This window comes from Gordionus sp. m RMFG-2023, chromosome 2, assembly GCF_954871325.1.
Source record: "Gordionus sp. m RMFG-2023 chromosome 2, tfGorSpeb1-WG-v2, whole genome shotgun sequence".
NCBI classification, from domain to species: Eukaryota; Metazoa; Nematomorpha; class Gordioida; order Chordodea; family Parachordodidae; genus Gordionus; species Gordionus sp. m RMFG-2023.
The window spans coordinates 61,736,254-61,757,046 of NC_088776.1; the positions used below are offsets into that span (position 1 = coordinate 61,736,254).

Genomic DNA, 20,793 nt, shown 5'->3' on the forward strand with positions numbered 1-20,793 from the left:
GTTTATGGTTAAGTTATTTTTATTATTCATATTATAAGTCAACACAAAATTAAAACAAATTCCAAATTAAATAATATAAAGGTGAAATAAGTTGAAATACAGTGTAAAATAATAATACGGAAAAAAAGTGAGTTTAGCGAAGATCTGTAGAGAGAAGACTGGACACTTTGATAATTCGCTTTACGGATAGCTATAGTCAGTCTTTATCTTCGGTAAAAACCCTCTCGAGGATCGCCAGTATGCTTACATATGTTAGATCCTAGGCAGATGCATGCTTATCAAAGGAGGTGTGGATATTACTGTAAAGATGTGATCTTTTGATATTTCAGAATATTTTTTAAATTGTATGCTATTCTTTTTGCTCGATTTAATTGGAGTTTGGTTAGATAAAGGTAATTCTATACAAGAATAGTCCTCAAATAAAAAATTGGGCCCGTTTCCATGGGATCAAAATTTCGTTAGACCACTATTCGGATCTTAAAACTCCTGGTAGTTCAAGTATTGCGGGAATTTAGGCGGATTTCGATACTCGCTGGATCAAGGAATTGTGTGACCGAGGATTCGTCCTTTGCAGGATCAACAATGTGAGCTGTGTTTTCATTTGCTCTCTATGGAGATTTTGAAGCCAGATAAGAAGTGAGGGAAGGTCATTGTACATTTTAAGCGTATATCTATTCCATTAATTTGTTTAGTTGGATTAGAAGATTTTTGGAAGGAATGACTTGCAAAAATTCAGGCCAGAATCCATTAAGTGAGGATGAAAGGTTTGTTAGGAACATGCTAGATTATTGGGCTTCAATGCAACATGCTACAACTGGCCTGTCCCAATCCTTCTGTCTATTGGATTCGGGCGCGACATCATCAGCGCGTGTCCTCTATACCAAGATATGTTAATAAAAGTCAATTTTTGATGTTTAGGACCTGATAGGGGGTTTTGAAAGTACACTAGTCTAATAAAGGCAATAAGAGCAAGAAATTAAGGTTATCTTAAACATATATGAGTTTTGAATAAAAAGTAAAGATAATTTGAATATAAATTTTAAATATAAAAGCATAGTTAAAATTGGATAAATAATTTTTTTAAATGAAATAATTTATGTAAATATCCCAATGACATAATAAATTTAATTTGCAGCCATTAAATATAATATCAAATTTATATATATCTGAAATTAACTGATACATAAGTTAATATTAATATGTATCGATCGACAGTTAATTTAAATTTTACCATCCGATTCCCCCGACCTCCCAGTCCCACCAGCTGGTTGCAAAATTATCTATCCAAAAATCATATGGGCTGGCTGTTAATCAATTTTTTTTCAAATAATTCAAAGTGAAATCATATTTTATGAATAGCTTGGATAGTCTTAAAGGTGATCATAAAGATGCTAGAACCCACTACCAATATTTCCAAAATAAAAAAGCATAATAGAAAAGAAAAAAAGTTAGTTTTATTTTATTATAATGAAGATTTTTAAATCAAAAAAAATTTTAATAAATCAATATATCTGAATTCCCAAAATTTAGGCAAGAGATTAGGAACTTTTGAACTAACAAGAATAAGGGATGATTTTTCTATTCATTTTTTATGAATCTCATTAATTAAATAATATTGATGATGAATTATATTTATGATTTTTTAAAATACATCATTGATATTTTTGATATTGGCAATAAAAGATGGTTCCATACATTTCTGATAGAAGTTAAACTAAGCTACTGTAAATTAACTCTAAATCTAGATTTTATAAGCTTCATATTTTAATATTTTTATTAAATTTTAAACATAACAAGTGGCCATATTTTGATGATTACTAAAATTTTATAAAAAAACCTTAAAGTTTTTTATTAAGCAAATGATACAAATATAAATTTTAAAAAGTAACTGTCTTTGTTAAAGACAATTATTAGAGATCTGTTAATATAATTTTTTTTTATCCTAGTATGATTGGAATTAAGTTTGCTTAGCCTTGCCTATTTTCAATTTTTTATAGCCTAGCCTAGCCCTTTTTTTATATAAAGGATATATTATTTGAACACCAAAATAAACAATTATTTATAATATTGAGGAGGTGATAAATTAAAAAACATTACACTTTATTGATTATCACATTTATCAAATATTAGAATTTGCCAATAATCTAGCCTAATTATTTATTTACCCAATCTGACCTCTTAATTTTAATTGCCAGCCCAAATAAATATCTTTCGTACATTACACAGAGCATGCATAACCTGTATCCTTTTATACCCCATAATTGTGCTAAAGTGGTTAAAGGCATAATTACTCAATTCCCAATTTCAAATACAAAATTTTGCATTTAATTGTATTTACTAATTCCCTTTTTAAACTTATAAAATAATTAAAAACTTCACAATAGGATTCTTATTTTATCTTAAATTGCCAAAAAAAATCAAAACAGGATATGACAAAAAAAACATTGAAGCGAATGTTGTTTCAATTTGGACAATTTTCAAAAAGCTCATTTAAGTATTTTGGCATAGATATTTATTAGGCAAACCTGGAAATTTGGCTGGATGTCAGCAGGCGCGTACGCAGTGGGGGGGGGACAGGGGGACAAATCCTCCCCCCCCAAAGCCAAAAAATGCAGATGCCGGATATATTTTTCAAAAATATTATTGTATATATTAATTTATATTTGTTAGTATTTATTCGTATCTCATATTAAATATAAATTTTATTACATTTATTATCACATTCATAAGTTATTTTATCAATTAATTTCGATTTCAAGTTTTTCGGCGTAATATTTACTTATTATTTTCAAATTTTTAGTGGCTTAATATTTATCTACCATTTTCAAATTTCTAGTCAAATAATTATTATTTCTGAAATTTCTAGTCCAACAGGGAAAAAAAAATTGCAACCTTGTCCAACGAGATAGAGCCTCTTCCATCAAGCACTAAAAGCTATTAAGAGCTAGAAGAACCTATTATTACTGAAATAAATGGCCTGAAAGAAATATTTCCTCAGAAGCAAGAAAATTATTGGATTCAAAGCTTATTTCAACTTTTATTTCTCATTAGAATGTATTATTGAATTATACAACTATTTATAAGATATTACTCTGGGTTCAAAAACATGAACAGTTGTATTTGATTAAGAAGATTGAGAATAGCAGAGAGCATTTTATCAGAACTCAAGGAAATTAGGGCTAATGTTGATGAAGAATTTCATATTTTATATTTTATTGTTGAGTCTAAAGCAGAGCTATACGTGTTTAATATTTGTCTCCCTCGACTTGTAGCAAGGCAAGCTCATCGTTAAAACATTAATATAGGATCAGTAGAAGAGTATATCTTAAATACAGATACATTTATAACCCAAATAAATGAATTTTTAATTCATCATGCAGCACTTACTAATCTGCAAATATTACTTCCACAAAAGCCTTCCCAACCTTTTTCAGATGGTGATAGAAAAAAAAATATTTGTTAGATTTTTATCATGAAGATGTTAAAGTATCTTATGATGCCTTACTAGCTGAATAACTATGTTTATAAGATTAACTATAGTTGATATAGTCCCAAAAAATGCTATGGAAGCTCTGCATTATTTCAAACACCTTTTAGATTAAATTCCCAATGTATTAAAAGGGTTTATAAACTCTTCCCATTAGTAAACTAATGAGAGAACACTCTCTTTTTTAAGAAGAATAACAGAGGCCTGCAGAAGTACCATTTTCAGGGCACGGCCCGTATTTATTTTAAAGATTTTTTACGGTCCGGCTTTTTTTTTAATTTTCAGGCTCGGCCCGGCTTTTTTTTAAATAAAATTTTCAGGCCCGGCCCGGATTTTTTTAAAATAAATTATATTTATTTTTGATTTTTATAGCTAATAATAACGATTTCAAATATAGGCTATTTTAAAAAATACAGCCCGGCCTGGGTGTTTTTTTAAAAATAATCAGTTCCCGCCCGGGTGTTTTTTTGAAAATATTTCGGGCCCGGCCCGGGTATATTTAAAAATATTAAAATACTGTCCGGCCCAGGGGCCGAGCTTGCAGGTCTCTGAAAAACATACCAAGAAGTACAACATGTGAAAGTAGATTGAAAGGTTTGGATCTTTTGAATTTTCATAGGCATTTGACGACAAGCAATGATGAGATAATTGAAAAATTAGTTCAATCCCAACGAAGATTGGATTTTACATTGTAAATATATAACATACAAAATACAATTATTCCTAAGAAACTTTTTGTGTAAAGACTCAAAAAATTCAAATTTCTATTTTAGGTCATTTAAGTGATTCTTTACATATAATTTTTTTATAATTCACATTAATTTAAAATTGTGTATAAGGATTAGTTATTAGTCCTAATAAATTTATGCTTGATATTTTTAAAAAACAATAATATTTCTTAAAAAAATTTATTATCCCCCCCCCCAGACCAAATTCCTGCTTACGCGCCTGGATGACAGAAATGTGTGAACATAACTTAGCAAAATTTAGAAGCTTTGGTTAAAATTTTGATTTTTCCCAAATTTAAAAATTGGCTTAATCGCTAAATCAAGACATTAAACCAACACTATGTTGAACTTTATTAATGGCAAACTAATATATTATTTAATCTATAAACATTCATCCAATTTTTATCTTTTCAGAGATGCACATTTGTTACATTTTTTTTGACAATATTGATACCATATTGGTATTGGTGGCCAGATCATATGGTACCACAATTTTTTTTTTTTTTAAATTTAACTATAATCCCCAAAAAACCAGTTAAGTTCCTTATAATTTGATCTCAATTCAAAAACAAAAATACATTCAGAATGGAATCAAAGAGAAATAAAAAAATATTTTCCCATATTTTATTTATTATCGGTTAATTTAATGGATAAATGATATAAAAATGGTATAAAGTAAAATTGTTTTTGGGGAGGGGGTGCACAAATATAGTATATATATATATATATAATATATATACATATTACTAATGCAGAGATACATCGGTCAACATCTGGTATCGACTGATAGTGCAACATATCTCCCCTCATCACAGTTACGGCATTGGTTTAAGTAAAGAGAATAGGCATTTCCATGCACGTTTTCTCCGAAAAGCGGAGACCGTTAAAAATAACGCACCAATTTTTTTTAGCCGACGATAATATAACAATTTTTTTGAATTTCTTTTTTTTTGTTTTGTTGTTGTAATAGGATTCACCATGCCAAGGAGTCGTTATTCACTAGTTCGAGCGGCTTCGGGAACTATAGGGGATTGTTCAATCTGGCCATGATTCTCTTAGTAACACCTTTATATATATTATTTTATATAAATAACACATGTTTTTTTTAATGTTTTTTTTTCTTGATTCGTGATTGTCCTCTGTGTAGAAGTTGTTTTGTTCTGCTCGTTTTGAGCCAATTTCTAAGAATGGCTAACTCAATATTTTAGCCTGAAAAATATAGCCTAAGCCTTGAGATTTCGCTAATAGATCTCCTGACCTTGGCTCCTTCTACAAGCAAAATCTTCAGTTCAGGATGTTTTTAAAAATCGGCTCAAAACGAGCCGTTTAACAACACTATTTGTTAGATTACCTTAATTTTTGGCCATCAAATTCCTATTACAAACTTATCCAAGTTCTTTCGCCTTAAAGAAATATCTTGACTTATACTTCTAAGTTCAGTCTCCACAATCAATCACGTATAATACTTTAGACTGAAGCTTCAAATTCATTCATGCCCCATCATTTTGAATTATTTTTTTTTAGTTTTAAACGTGTAAAATGGGAGGTTCGTGTTTTCCGGTGGGAAAAAAAAATTGAAATAGGAGATTCTATAAAACAAACAAGATTAACTTTACGTGAACTAGAAGATGAAATTGCGATGGGAATAAAAAAATTTATTAATTATTTGATTAATCATGATTTAGATGGCCAATGTGACAACAAGTCTTTCATTTTTTTTTCTCTTCTTCATACCAAACATCAACACTAACAGAATTTACTTATTTAACCTTAGACATTTTAAAAAAATTAAAATCAGCCCTTACCCTTCTCCGTAAAGTAAAATTAAATAGGCTTTCTCTTTGTTGTTCCAACTCTTTTTTTTACCTCAGACTATAGACATTTTTATGACAGTTCTCCTGACAGATGCTCGTCATGCGGTTTAACCTACACGAGTGTAGAGGGCACCCAGCATAACTTAATTCCGGCCAGATGGAAATGAGGAATACTAAGCGCAGCTCTGTTGAACCTTCAACCATTGTGGGCAAAGCTTTCCGAATCACGTATCACGCATTTCATACGGGAAGCCATGATGGCATGTGTCTGTATCGTTAGTCTAGTTAGTATTATACGTCGTTGACCTAACCTTGAATGAACCAGAATCAGTTTTAGAAATCAGAAACAAACTGAAATATTTAAAACCTGAACATTGAACCCTTTAAGGTATACATTTTCCAACATCCGCTTCTACCATGTGTTAGGTTAATCAAAGTTTGAATGCTATCTCGGGTCTTAGCCCAAAGAAAAGCGGAGACTTTTTTTGTGCAAACTGATCTATCAAATTTTTCTATATTGATTCGATTACCATTCACTAGGTTTTTTTTACAGGACCCCCCCCCCTTCACCTTCCTTCCCCTAAGTATATTGAATATTATAATGTTCCATATCCATTTTTTTAATAATTTTTTAGGGAAGCATTTTTAAAAAAAAATTTTTTGTTTTTAGATAGGTTATCACATCATAAGATTATATTCTAAATTATTTTTTAACAATTTTTATAGCTCTGAAGGATTGATTTATCTAAAAATCACCTGAACCTGTTAGGATTGATCTCTTGAGACTTTTAACTAGATCCTGAAACAGAATTTTGGAAGTCAATATACTTGAGGGTTTTCAATTTCTGGTTCTGAATATATTAATTTTAAAAACAATAAATAATATTTACCCCTCAAAAATTGGAAATGGAACTTTATAATATTCAAGCAAGAGTTTCTATCTGTTATATATACTTAATTTATTAATAATAATCGTGAAATGTAACGAAAATTATGAATTCAATTATCGATTTTAAATTTATATATATATATTTTTTTTAAATAATAAAATAAATATTATCTTTTTTTTCTAACTTATTCTAAAAAAAATATTTTTAGTCAGTTATTAAAAAAATCATTTTCTAAAAATAAAATGGGGGAAAGAAGGAAGATTAAGAATAGAAAATGAATGACAGTTTTAAGAGTTCCGGAAGTAAAAGATTTTTCCTTTTTTTTCTTCCTCTCTCCCTTTACTACCCAGAGCAGGGTAGCGAAAATCTGAAAAAAAATTCTCGGGTCATGTTCCTAGGTCGACTTAATACTTAATAGCCGGCTATTTATGCCGTCTTTTAAGATATCGACTAAATAGGCCCAAAAAAAGCAAAAGAAAAGAAAAAACGAAATAAACAAAAAAAACAAGTAATAAAATAATATAAACAATGCTACCCAATGACATATAATAATACCTAGACTGACGATTCATTCATTAAAATGCATTTTTAAGCGTCGTTAAAAGCAAATCAGCTGGACCCGCCATTTTGGTAACCTTTATAATAATTATTTTCATGTTAAAAACTAATATTAAATTGATAACTTACTTTCTTATTATCTCGATGAACTGGCAATTCTTTAATAAAGTTTGCATCAAATATAATATAAAATTAGGCTCTCGTTTAAAATTTTAATATTTATTACAGTAACCAAGATGGCGTCTCTAGCTGATTTGTATTGATGTACACTTTTAATGAATGAATCGTCAGTCTAGGTATTATTATATGTCATTGATGCTACCACAAATACTTAAAATAAATCAGAATAGGGAATGTTAGTAGATCAATCGCATTTTAGCTTATACTAAAAAAAAAGCAATTAAGTATATCCAAATTAAGCCGACCTAACACACGGCTTTAGTCTTAAAAGAAAAAAAAAAACTGTAGGGGGGGGGGGGAAGGGCTTAGGAAAAAAATTTAGGACCGCCTCCTAGATCGGCTTAATAATTGATAGCTGACTATTTAGCCGTCGTTTAAAATATGGGCTAATCAGCTAAAAATATGCAAAAGAAAAAACTATTTTTTTTTTTAAAAAAAAACGAAAATAACATAACAAATAATGAACAATACTACATATTTTTCACCGATTCGATCCGATATTTTGCGATATTGGTACAAACCCGATCCCAAACCCGATCTGATATTTATACTGATTTGTCACCACCCATCCCTCCCCGTTCGAAATAAATGTAATTAATAAATCAAGATTTTTTTGTGCAAAAAATCGAGTCACGCATCTAATTTAATTATTTTTTTATTTCTGCAATTAAGACTATAATTAGAAAAATAATTATATTTATAATAGATATATAGTATATATATATTTAATTAATAAATCCATTTTATGTTGGTATGAATTATGTAATTATAATATACATAAAATAGAATAACGAAAAAAAAGGGAAAAGTAAAAAGATCGGATCGGATTGGATCGGTTTTTACGGGTATCGGCCCGATTCGATGTTTTTGGAAAACGTTATATCGGTGCCGATTCGATCCGATATTTAAAATCGACATCAGCCCTACTTAAAATAAACCAAAAGGAAGAGTAGTCCCTCGATCAATCACTTCTTTGGCCTTCCCTTAACATTTACTAGTTATTGGCGGAAGGCTAATTTTATTTCGTCCCGAAAAATAAATTTGCATTTTTTTTTACCCGATATTTCAGTATGTTAGTCTAAAATATACGAATCTTATTAAATTATGCATAAATCCAATGACGTAAAATATTGATACCTAGGACTGACGATGCATTCATTTATTATACATTTGATGAGCGTCGTTGAATTTTGGTATAACCCGTTTATTAATTATTTTCGTGTTAAAAACTACTATTAAATCGATAACTCGCTTTCCTTATTATCTCTCAACGATCAGTCGTCAGATATAGGAATAAATTGGCCTCTCTTAAAATTATTTTTTTATTGAAGTTCACTTCTAATGAATGCATCCGTCAGTCTAGGTATTATTATTGTATGTCATTGGCATTCGTCCAACTATATACTTCTCTCTGAGTGGTGCATTCAAAAAATGAATCAAGAAGATAATTTTAAAAAAACATCATTAACTAATGTTAATATTGGAATTAAGATGTTATAGCGCTCACAAATTGAGCCTTTTGCGTTTAGCGTTAATTTTTTAAATATTCCATTTTAATATTAACTAGTAAATTATATTTACAAAAATGTAGAATGGGAAAAAAAGCAAACCTTTTTGCGTTTTTTTTTATATATAGTTGCTAACGCTAAAATAAACGCTTTGAAACGCATTTATTTGCGTTTGCGACGCACAATTTGAATTGAAACGCTTATATTATGCTCACTATTAAGCAGATAGTAGATAAAAAAAAATTTCCCTTTTTTTTAGCCTCGAATTCTTTAAAGCTTTTCTAGCTTTTTAAGAATATTTCTCTTTTAACTATCATCATATTCATATCCATAGATATAAATCTTTTACATATTTTTTTTTCTCCTTAAAATAGAAATAAATTTTTTAAATTTATAAACCATATAATATTTTATTTCATTTCTTTGTGTTCTTGTTGTAGTATAAAATTTGATAAACTTAGCAATCACCACGATAAATCTAACGAATAATTATACCTATACCAGTTATCTCGTATATAAAAATATCGAGAAATATTAGGCCCTTTTTTTAAATTTTTTTTTCCAAGCGAGATTAAGAAACATGTAATTTATAATGGAAAAACGTGATTCAATGAATAGTATTTACTAAAACAATATTTACAAGTTTAAATTTATAAGCGTAAGGTATTAATTTATAATAAATTTTTTTTCACGAGTAAAATTTTCGGGTTCCCAAAAAGGAACCGTTAGTCTAAGGTATAAATTTTTTTAATTTTCTGATCGTAATTCTACTTTCATTCGTTAGGGTATTTACTGGTTTGTCTCAAGATCAAAAATGAGAGATACTATAAGAACATAATAAAAAAAAAATAACTTTTTTGTGTATCTATATCGATTTATAGGGGCGTTTCGGCAAAAATTGACGGGGTGTTCTAATTAATATTTGAACCGGAGCGAAGAAACATATGTTTATTCTAGGTTAAAAAATAAACGGCTTACTCGATATTTAAAGCTAGAAAAAAATATCGCCGTAAAATTCTTCGAGATTCCGCTAATTGATGACGTAAACCTTCCTGCCCACCAGTGTTGTTAAACGGTTCGATGTCAGCTGATTTTTAAAAAAACGCGCTAATTCGATATTTCATCCAGAATAGTATTACGCAAGCCTGAAGATTTTGTTCGTAGAAGGAACAAAGGTTTAAGGCTTCACCTTGAATTCGTAGTGGCGCGATCGCGATCGCGATTTAACAGCTGATTGATTTTTTTTTAAATCTGTTTATGAGATCAATTTTTTATTTATTTATGTTGATTGATTATATATTTAAATAAATTTAAATTTGAATAGTTAATTTTAGTTTTATTTGAATATTGTTTATTTTTAAAATATATTAACGTTGATTGTTTAATATGTTAAAAACTTTATATATATAGATACTAAAAAGAGATAAGAAATAATAAATAATTTTGATTTTAAAAAGTATTAATTTAAATAGTTTCTTAAATCTAAAATACTTTCTTTTAATTTAATATTAATTTTAATCTTTAATTCAAAATTTTAATAATAATCTAAGAAATAATGATGATTTTAAATAAAGAATAATCGATCTCATAAACAGATTTTAAAAAAAAATCAATCAGCTGTTAGATCGCGATCGCGATCGCGTCACTATGAATTCAAGGTTAGGCAATATTTTTCTGGCTAAAATATTGAGTGCCGTTTAGCAACACTACTGCCCACCTACGGGTCAAAAATTTTTCGGGCCAGCGTTAAAGTTTTTTTTCTGGATAAAATAAATCAGCCGTTTTCTTAAAAATCAGCTGACATAGAGCCGTTTAACAACAACTACTTAGCGGATAACAAAAAAATTTTTTTAACGTGTTAAAAAAAAGAAAACATTTTTTAAAAAATAAAATAAAAAAGCGAGATAGATATAATAATGATTTGTGGTAATTTCATAATTTCCAACAGAGTATAGTATGATTGGTAGATTAAAAATTTTGCAATAAAATATTTTGGATTATTATTTTCCGTAAGAATTTGTTAGTATTTTCCCTGAAGAATAGAATCCTTAGAATAATTCTCGTATCACTGATTATCGTAAAAAAAATATATATATTTCTCCAACGTGACCCATTCCCTTTAAATAAAATAAAAAATAAATAACCATTTCCGGTTGATTCAGGTTTTTTTCCAATGACATATAATTACTTAGACTGACGATGCATTTCATTGAAAGTGTATACATATCAATGGAAAACAGCTGGGGACGCCATTTTGGTTACCCATATCATTATTTAAAAATTTTTAAACGAGAGGCCAATTTATTCCTATGTCCTCGAGGCAAACTTTATCAAAGAATTTCCCGATCATCGAGATAATAACGATAGCAAGTTATCAATTTAATACTAGTTTTTGTACATGAGAATAGTTACTAATATGGGTTACAAAAATGGCGGGTCCGGCTGATTTGCATTCAACGAAGCTTTCGAACGCGTTATCATGAACGCGTCGTCAGTCTAAGTTATAATTATACGTCATTGCTATATTACCTTGCGCGTAGAATAGCGATTAGTGTAATTCAATCCTATACTTAATTACCTTATAATTGCTATATTCGGTCGTATTTGCATCTGGAATCTATGGCGCTTCCATCTCTCAATTTTATATCATTTATCGAAGGGATATTTAAAAACTAAAAAAAAAAGTCTGATTTGACCGAAAAAAAGGTATTCCAGCTGATGTAGAATAACAACTACTTTATAAATTTCGGACAATTTTTTGCCATGTTTGTATACAATAGTCAAATTTTTTTTATGAAAAATCTATAAATTAAAATAAAATGCTATAAGAAGATCCTTTTTTATATATATATATAAACTTTAAAAAAAAACACGATGCTATATCACGATAAATCGGTCTAGTGTCGGTAAAAGTTCGATTTGGGGTCCATTTTAGCTAAAATATACGTAATCATCGGATTGGACAAATAGACCCCCAAGCATTTCTGGCAGCAGTTATGAGCAAAATCTTTAGTCTTACATAATGTTATTTTAGTTTTAATCTTAATCGACCCGTTTCTAACTCGACCCGTTTCGGACTTCTTAACAACAATAATTCGGTCTTATAATATTCAAGTTATTATTATTCGAATTGTGACGATAACATTCGAACAAAGATAATTTGTTAGTCAAAAGTGTACCACGCGTCAATGAAAAACAGCTGGGTACGCCATCCATTTTGGTTACCCATGCCATCATTAAAAATTTTTTAAACGAGAAGGCCAATTTATTCCTACGTCTGACGCGAACTTTATTAAAGAATGGCCTGATCATCAGGTGATAAGGAAGCGTAGTTTTTTTAACATGAGAATAATTGCTATATGGGTTACCAAAAATGGCGGGTCCAGCTGATTTGCATTCAACGACTATGCACTATTATGAATTCATCGTCATACCTAGGTATTATTATATTATCATTGGGTTTTTCAGACCTCTAAGTTTTTCAACGTATATCTTATTATTAAAATCGACCTCCATCTTTACTTTACAAAAAAAAAAAAATTATATCTTAAAAAAATCAGGTGATATCTCATTCCAGGTTAGCCTTAGAAAACGTCATAAAATACGGGATTCTAGTGGATCCGATAGCTTGGCTAACTTTCTTCCTCAAGGATCCTTACCATTGGCCTTGCACTTGCTTGTTGCTGTGTATGATTCATAAAAAAAATTTATTTTGTAAAAAGAAGGAAGATAGAAGAAAGAAAGAAAGAAAGAAAGTAAGAAAAGATTTTACTGATTAATAGATACTACTTCGTCATGGATATACCTATATGTATTACTTAATAGGGTTTTGGCCAATAAAAATCAATTTGATTTAAATCAATATTTTTTAATAAAATTCTATCTTGGTAAATTTGACCAAAATACTTAATATAAAGAACAAAAGATAAAAAAAACTTATATGATTTATTATATAATTAAATACTCTTTTTTTTTATTATGAAAAAAAAAATAACTAAATTTCACTAGTAATAATCATTGATTTTCAATTTTTTTTGACATGATAAACTGCTAATCATATAATTCTAACTAATGTTGTTAAACGGCTAACCCCAATCCAATAACCTTAACCAAAAAAAAAAAAATTTTTAAGTGCAAACCCGGAAATTTTGTTCATAAATGAAGTGTTGTTAAGCGACTCGATTTGAGCCGGTTTTTAAAACCGGCTCACTCGATATTTTATCCGATAGAAGATAAGGTAAGCTTGAAGCTTTTTGTTCATAGATTGCACAAAGGCGGCTTGGAACATCTATTTAGCGAAATTTCTTAGCTAAAATCTTACATTTTAAAAAAAGTAAGCCAAAAAAAAAGGAATTATTGGAAAATATTACATGACGGTTTTTTTTTTGTATCACCTCACTAAATTGAACGATTAATATAATTAATTATTTCATTAGGGAATAGAATTCTATGTTATTTCACTTCCATGTACTGGGAGTAAAAAATAAAAATTTTTTTACCAACATTACACCAACTAATTTTTTTTTCGCTCCGGACAAAACCGCGGTTATGTCCGCCATTGTCGGGAGGAAAACTACATTGTTTTGACCGTTTATTATAACGAGCTACCCGCTATCCGAGTAAAGCGATGGCTCGATATGAGCCGGTTTTTTTTATAAACCGGCAAACTCAAGATTCTAGCCGCAAAAAATATTGGCCGAGTCTTTCTAGAAAATTTTGCTAACTAGATGTTGTCTCCCAAAAACCTTCGTGCCCAATCTATGGGGAAAAAAATCTTCAGAGGTTTATGTAATACACATTTCTGGATAAAATACTGAGTCGTGTCCTTTAACAACACTGACATCCAAGAATTGTAGTTACATTTATAATATAGGTTTAAAATCCATTATTATTATTTATTAATTTTTTTTAAATAATTAAAAAATTACATAACACTACCAGTTTCTAATGTTTACGCCGTATCAAGCTTCGCCATAGAAAAAATGATGAGCAAAGTAAGGAACATATATTATTATTTTTAAAATGTCACTTTTTGATCAGCTGTCCAATATAAAAAAAATTTGGACAGTTGATTTCAACCATTTTTTTTTTTTTAAAAACAATATAAAGGAATCGATAAGTTTTAATTTTGAAATGAATGAACGACAAATTATTGCTCTTTATTTTTTAAAATATAACAATCATTTTAGCATCGTCTCAACCAAACTTTGGGCCTTACTTTGCAGGCATTCATCTGCATTAACTTATTGACTTTTCCGGCTATAGTGCTTCTACTAGTCAAACCAAATCCCAGTTTCTATTTAATATTATTTTGTTATACTTTTAAATAATTTCATTTTCTCGTTCTCAAATTTTTCTTTGCATTCTTTAAAATATTTCCTTCATTTTTTATGTTACATACTTTTAATTTTTATTTTTTTTGTATAAAGTTGCCGCGGTGTTAACATTGGGCATGTATACCGTTATTTTCCTAAAGTTAGTCTCGTACACCGCCGTCAACAAATGGTGTCGAGACGCTTCCCGCTCGCCTTCTACCATCGGATCTGGCGCCAAAAGCCAATCGGATAGTATCCGCGAGAAACAAAAACTTGGCGATAAAAATGGCGGTGATAATAATGACGAAGATGTGGACGCTGTCGTAGAGAAAGACATGGTGTACGTGAAACGGGAATCTAGGGTAGAGGAATCCATTTATGCCTATAACGACGATAAAGGTAAACAGGGCTAGTTTATTTTGGATATGACTGAAGATGGGGTGGGTAGGAGTAGCGAGGGCCGGTCCTATCTAACCTAACCGCCAATTAACCAACCCGATATTAATTTGGTCCCCGGTTTAACCCGATTCGCCAAACCCGGGGCTTTAGCTAAATATTGGGTAGGAAGAAAAACATGTAATAAATTTAATTGTACAATTATTTATTTATTTTTTTAGATTTAAAAATTTTGTACGGTCGCAAACCTGTCGTGTATCCCGATAACCTAACCCTAAAAGGTGCAATAAATTTTATTTTACCATTTTTATATATATATATTTTTTTAAAAAAAAAGATTTATATTACTTCCTCTTGGTGCCCACGTTTTGTTACGAACTTAATTTCCCGAAAACGCAGCGAATCAGGAAATTATTCCTCTTCAAAAGGGTCATGGAAATGGTTTTTTAATTTATTTTATTTTTCTAATATTTTATTTTATTTTTCTAATATTTTATTTTTTTAATATTTTATTTTATTTTTCTAATATTTTATTTTATTTTTCTAACATTTTATTTATTTTTTCGAATATTTTATTTTATTTTTTCTAATATTTTATTTTATTTTTCTAATATTTTATTTATTAACAATGAATAGATATTTTTGTTTCAATTGATGTTGGGTTTGATTCAGCAATGGATTATTCCTACCATTAATAACGCCATGGCACCTTTCAGTTCTATGGACTATCTGCGGATGTCGGAAAGGTTACTCAAATTAGCTGTAAGTTAAACTCTTATTTTTTTCACCCCCCTTTTTAAAATAATGAGAAAAGGTAGTTTTAAGAGTGGATGCAGAAGGAATAGAAATAAGAAGAAAAAAAAACAATTTAACTTCACGAGAAATAATATTAATATTTTTATATTTATTTATCTAGATACCTAACCATTTGATTTGGCTCATATTTTTCTATTGGCTCTTCCATTCTTGTTTCAACGCCATAGCTGAGATCATGTACTTCGCCGACAGGAATTTTTATAATGATTGGTGGTAAAAACGGAGAAAAAAAATTATATATTATGTCTTCCATTTTTATTCCTTATTTCCCTCCATAACATCTCACTTCTTCCATTCATACTCTTTTTTTTTGTTTTATTTAAGGAACGCTGTAACTATAAATGAATTCTGGCAATCTTGGAATATACCGGTCCATAGATGGTGTTCTAGGTATTGTGTGATTGCTTCTTAATTTATAAATTTAGAAAACTCTCCCCTGAACCCTGCATCCACGGCAGTGTTCGTTAAAGGGTCCGATCAAGATTATGACTAAAATAATATTATATATGCATCTTGGCAAATAGATCTTTCCAAGAGCATTCCTGCCAGCTGATGAGCAAAATCTCCGGGCTCGCATAATGTTAATTTGGTTATGATCTGATTCAGGGTCGTTAGGACCCGAATCGGGCTTTTTAACGACACTAATCCACGGTAGTGTTGTTAAACCGGCTCGTTTTGAGCCGATAACTCAACATTTTCAGCTAGAAAAAAAAAGATATTTGCTCTAAGCCTTAAGATTTAAGCTGACAGATGATGTCTGGACTTCTGCGCTATCTTACGAGCAAAATCGTCAGGTTAGCCTAATATTTTATTGGTTACAATATTGAGTTAAAATTGAGCCGTTTAACAACATATAATCCGCTCTTATTTTTTGTATTCTTCGCCGCCGCCGTTCTCGCGTGATAAAAGTGATCATTTTTTACAAACCTTTCGAGCCTTCCGTAAAAATTGGTCATTTCATTATATTATATTACGTGTCTTCATTTTTAAAGAATACATCCCGAACAGGTATATCACCGGTTTTTAAGGGAGGAATACCTGAATTATATTTTTTTTAAAGGTTTAAGTTAACAATACTGATAATGTGAAATCTTATTTGAAAACCAGTTTAAAGCGCGGTTCACTCTACTCTAACATAATTATTTTGTTTGTTTGTTTTTTTTTTGAAATCTTGACCTTTATTCTAACAATTCAACCCCCAAAATTAATGATTGGCTCATCCAAAATAGAAATTATTTGAAGTGAAACAAAAATATTTGTAATATAATTATTAATTAATTTTTTTTTTGGGGGGGGGGGGGGCAAAATGTATTAATTATTTCCCCCATCAATAATACTATGGATTAAACATTTTTATTTCTTTTTTTTTACCACCGCATACCCCTTCGCTTTGCTATAAGAAGAGTTCTTGGTGCGGTTATGATAAAAGATATTTATTTATTTTTTTCGGGGGAAAGAAAGAGAGAAGAGAATAGAAGAGTCACAAGGTAGTTCTTTATTGTTATTTGTTAATTTAAAACCTTACATAAGTGCCTCTCTTAAAAACCAGTGTGATTCCATATTGTCAATGCATGATTTAAAAAAAATTTACGAACATAATATAAAATATTTTTAAAAAAGTTATGACTTTGGTGAATGTGAATCGATTACTCATTAATTAAATGATTGGTAAATGATATAAAATTTATTGGCCACAATTACGTTGCCCGAAATAAATTTGTATCATGATACAAAAATTAGTATCAACGCTTATTTAATATTTAAATGGGTTTATTTATTTAATAATACTAATATATATTTTTATAATCATGTATAATAATAAAGACACTTATATTTTCCCCTCCTAGACCTGGGCGTTCATAAGATGGTAGCTTCTGTAATAGTGTTTATGGTATCCGCCTTCTTTCACGAGGTTTATATATATCTTTATTATTTTATAAGTATTAGTAGGAATCGCAAAATATTTAATGGCTTCGTAATTGAAGAAAGAGCTGGTTTATCTAAGTTAATTCTAAAAGAAGAGAAAGAAAGAAAGAAAGGACGAAAGAAAGAAACTATAAAAAAAAGAGATAAAAAATAAAAGTTTTTTTATTTTTACAAAAAAAAAAGTATCTGCTCAGTGTTCCACTTCACATGTTTAGACTTTGGGCATTTTCTGGAATGTTGATGCAGGTTTTTTGAAAAAGATTATAATTTATTCTTCAGTAATTTCTAGCCTCAAGTTAATGGAATGGGCTTTGCCTCACCAGGCCTATTAATGGCAGTGGCATTTTACTAACAATCCTTATTTCTTCTTCTTCAAAAAGGTATTGGCTATTTGGGGCCCATTCCAGTACCTCGAGGCCTGAATCTGATTATATTGTTTTTTTTATGGAAGTTACTGCTTTTCACACAATTTCCTAATCAAACATGTAATCCTTACCCTTTCATCATATTTCATAATCGAATCTCATGTGTGTGTGTGTGTGTGTGTGTTTTCTCTCTTTAAAATGAAAATGATCCTAAACATTTTTTTCTCTCTCCCTAATTTAAAAATTAGTTAAAGAATATAATGAAAAGAACCAGAATTTAGCACCAATTGATATTTTGATATGCCCCCAGAATTTAGGGCTTTTCATATGAATCTTTTTTTTCTTTAAATATATTTCATTAAAAATCGCAAAAAAAATATTCATTTTATTTGGTCCTTTTAAAAAAAGATGATTTTTTGATTCTGAAGATTTTTGTGATAGCCTGGAAAAATAACATGACTTTAATTAAATTGTATAACCTAAATTTCAAAATTAATCGCAAAAAGGTTCCTTTGGCATTCCTGGTATCCAAATACATGACTGGCCAATGGGGTAATATCTTGGTATGGCTTAGCCTGATTCTCGGTCAACCTATATGCATCCTCATGTATTTCCACGATTATTACGTCATTAACAACTTGGGAAAATAGAGAACTGACACGCGTCCATTTCATTTACACTTTTCCGTGTCATTTGAAATGCTGGAAAAAATTTTTTTTTTAAGATCCTAAAGAAATTAATTCTAGGTCAAACGTAAAAAATTAAAAATGGCGATTAAAGTTGCCGTTTTATTTTCCTTTTCGCATTTTTTTCGGAGAAAATTTTTTTGGGGGCAAAATAAACAGATGAGACTTGTTAAGTCGTCTGTAATTAGCAGCAATCATTTTAATTTTTTTAATTTTATAACATTTGTTTTTTTTTTAAATTAATATTAATTTCAAATTTGTTAATCCACTAGAAACATATATTTTTCAACCAACCAATGGCGATTTTTTTTTTATCGAATGCTCGAACTTTTAACAACTTACCACATGATATTCCAATTTTCTCGTCTTGGAAAAAAAAATATGTTTTTAAAAAAGATATCTTAAAAAACGGAAATGAAATGATTCCGACACGCACGCACAATCATTTTTTGAAATCAACGTGAAATTGAATCCAGGGTAAACCTTACCAATCTCTAATAAACTCGCGAATCCATTAATACTACATTCTCAAGCTTATTATTTTTAAAAATAATTTTTATATAATATTTGAAATGGAAATTAGAAAAAAAAATAAATTATTTTTTATTCCACTAGGGAATATTTAATTATTTTATTATATACGATGATCCTCCAATCTCTAAAAACCAAAGTATATTGAATTATATTTTTAACATAATTTTTTTTTACTCTTTCACCCTTCTCTTTTCACATTTATTTAATGTAAAATAAAATAAGAATTTATTTGAAACTTATTATGTTAATTTTATTTTTTTTGTTGTAAAAAAACAAAAAAATTATCTTTATTTTCAATTTTATGAACAATTGAAAAAAAAAATTAGCGATTCAAATGATATGCACTTTTATTTAATATGATATATTATGATATAAATATTTATTATTGGCAAATTCTCAAAAGTTTTAATTTTTTAAATCATATTTACAAGTCTGTATTATTACATAATCAATATAACATAATTATTAGATATTTTATATATAAGTAAAGACTTTTATTATAGACTTATTATCTTTATAATAATATTTATTTTTTTAAATTACATTTATTTATCAATTTACCATAGATTGTAGCTGAATATTTTTTTGACTCATTTGTGAATGATCAATATATTTACATATTACCTTTATAATTATCGCAATGCAATAAATGTAAAAATTATTATATTCATAATATACTATACTTTAATAAAAATAATAATAAATTTTGTAAAAAAAATTGCTAGCTTTAGTGAAAAAAAAGAATTATAACAAGATGCTTATGATAGATTATAATTGTTTATAGATTTTTGTTTCAGAATATAGAATATATATACTAAATAGTAAATACTAATAATATAATATGAAATAATAATCATTTAATAAAATATTATTTCAAAGCAACCTTCATAGATTTTTGTTTGAATATAAGCTTTCTTCTATTAGAATCATCAATTTTCTCTACCCTCAAAATTTTACAACTTCTGAATTTCAAGCCTAAATCGTAAAAAATCGTCTCCTACTTGGGCCGACCTATCATTCTAGTTTAAAAACTTACGGTAGAGCCAGCTTATACCTAGAATACTTATGATATCAAAAACTTTTAATATATTGAAACGTTTTTTTATAGGTCCAAGCGTCTTTTACCTCCAAATTTTTTTTTAAGGGAAATCGGTTGTTAGGGTAAGGAAATTTTTTTTACTGTATTAACAATTATATTTTTCGGTAAAATAGGGCCAATTTTATTGCTATTACAGATTTATTTAATATCTTAATTACAGATATACAGAGAATGCTAAGCATAAGCCAAACTATATATATGGTAGTATTTTATCGTAGTCATCTTAAATTACAAAATATCTTGCTAAATATCGAAATGTCTTCTTATTTATTACATATAACATTTATTTCTTAATACCTCCAAGGATATTTTCAATTGCATTACATATTATTATAAATAAAATAATTACAAACACATAATTTATTCATCCATGTAATAGGTACGGTAAAGAGGCAGGATATAAAAAATATATGATAGAAGTTTCTACATTCTAAATAATCTTAGGTAGTTAAACAATAGCCCCCGATTGTTATACATACATATATAATCAT

The 20,793-nt window shown here is 28.9% G+C and overlaps 1 protein-coding gene across 1 annotated transcript; it reads left to right on the forward strand.

Moving 5' to 3' along the window:
- The first annotated feature begins 1,269 nt into the window (after positions 1 to 1,269).
- Positions 1,270 to 19,365, forward strand: LOC135923335 (diacylglycerol O-acyltransferase 1-like). The gene is made up of 14 exons (XM_065458023.1): positions 1,270 to 1,447; positions 5,186 to 5,273; positions 12,726 to 12,852; positions 14,107 to 14,159; positions 14,355 to 14,457; positions 14,595 to 14,879; positions 15,098 to 15,157; positions 15,214 to 15,317; positions 15,513 to 15,638; positions 15,793 to 15,905; positions 16,017 to 16,082; positions 17,517 to 17,604; positions 17,802 to 17,864; positions 18,490 to 19,365. Exons 1-14 carry the CDS (start codon positions 1,389 to 1,391, stop codon positions 18,631 to 18,633), a joined length of 1,479 nt encoding a protein of 492 aa, XP_065314095.1. The 5' UTR covers positions 1,270 to 1,388; the 3' UTR covers positions 18,634 to 19,365.
- The last annotated feature ends 1,428 nt before the right edge of the window (positions 19,366 to 20,793 follow it).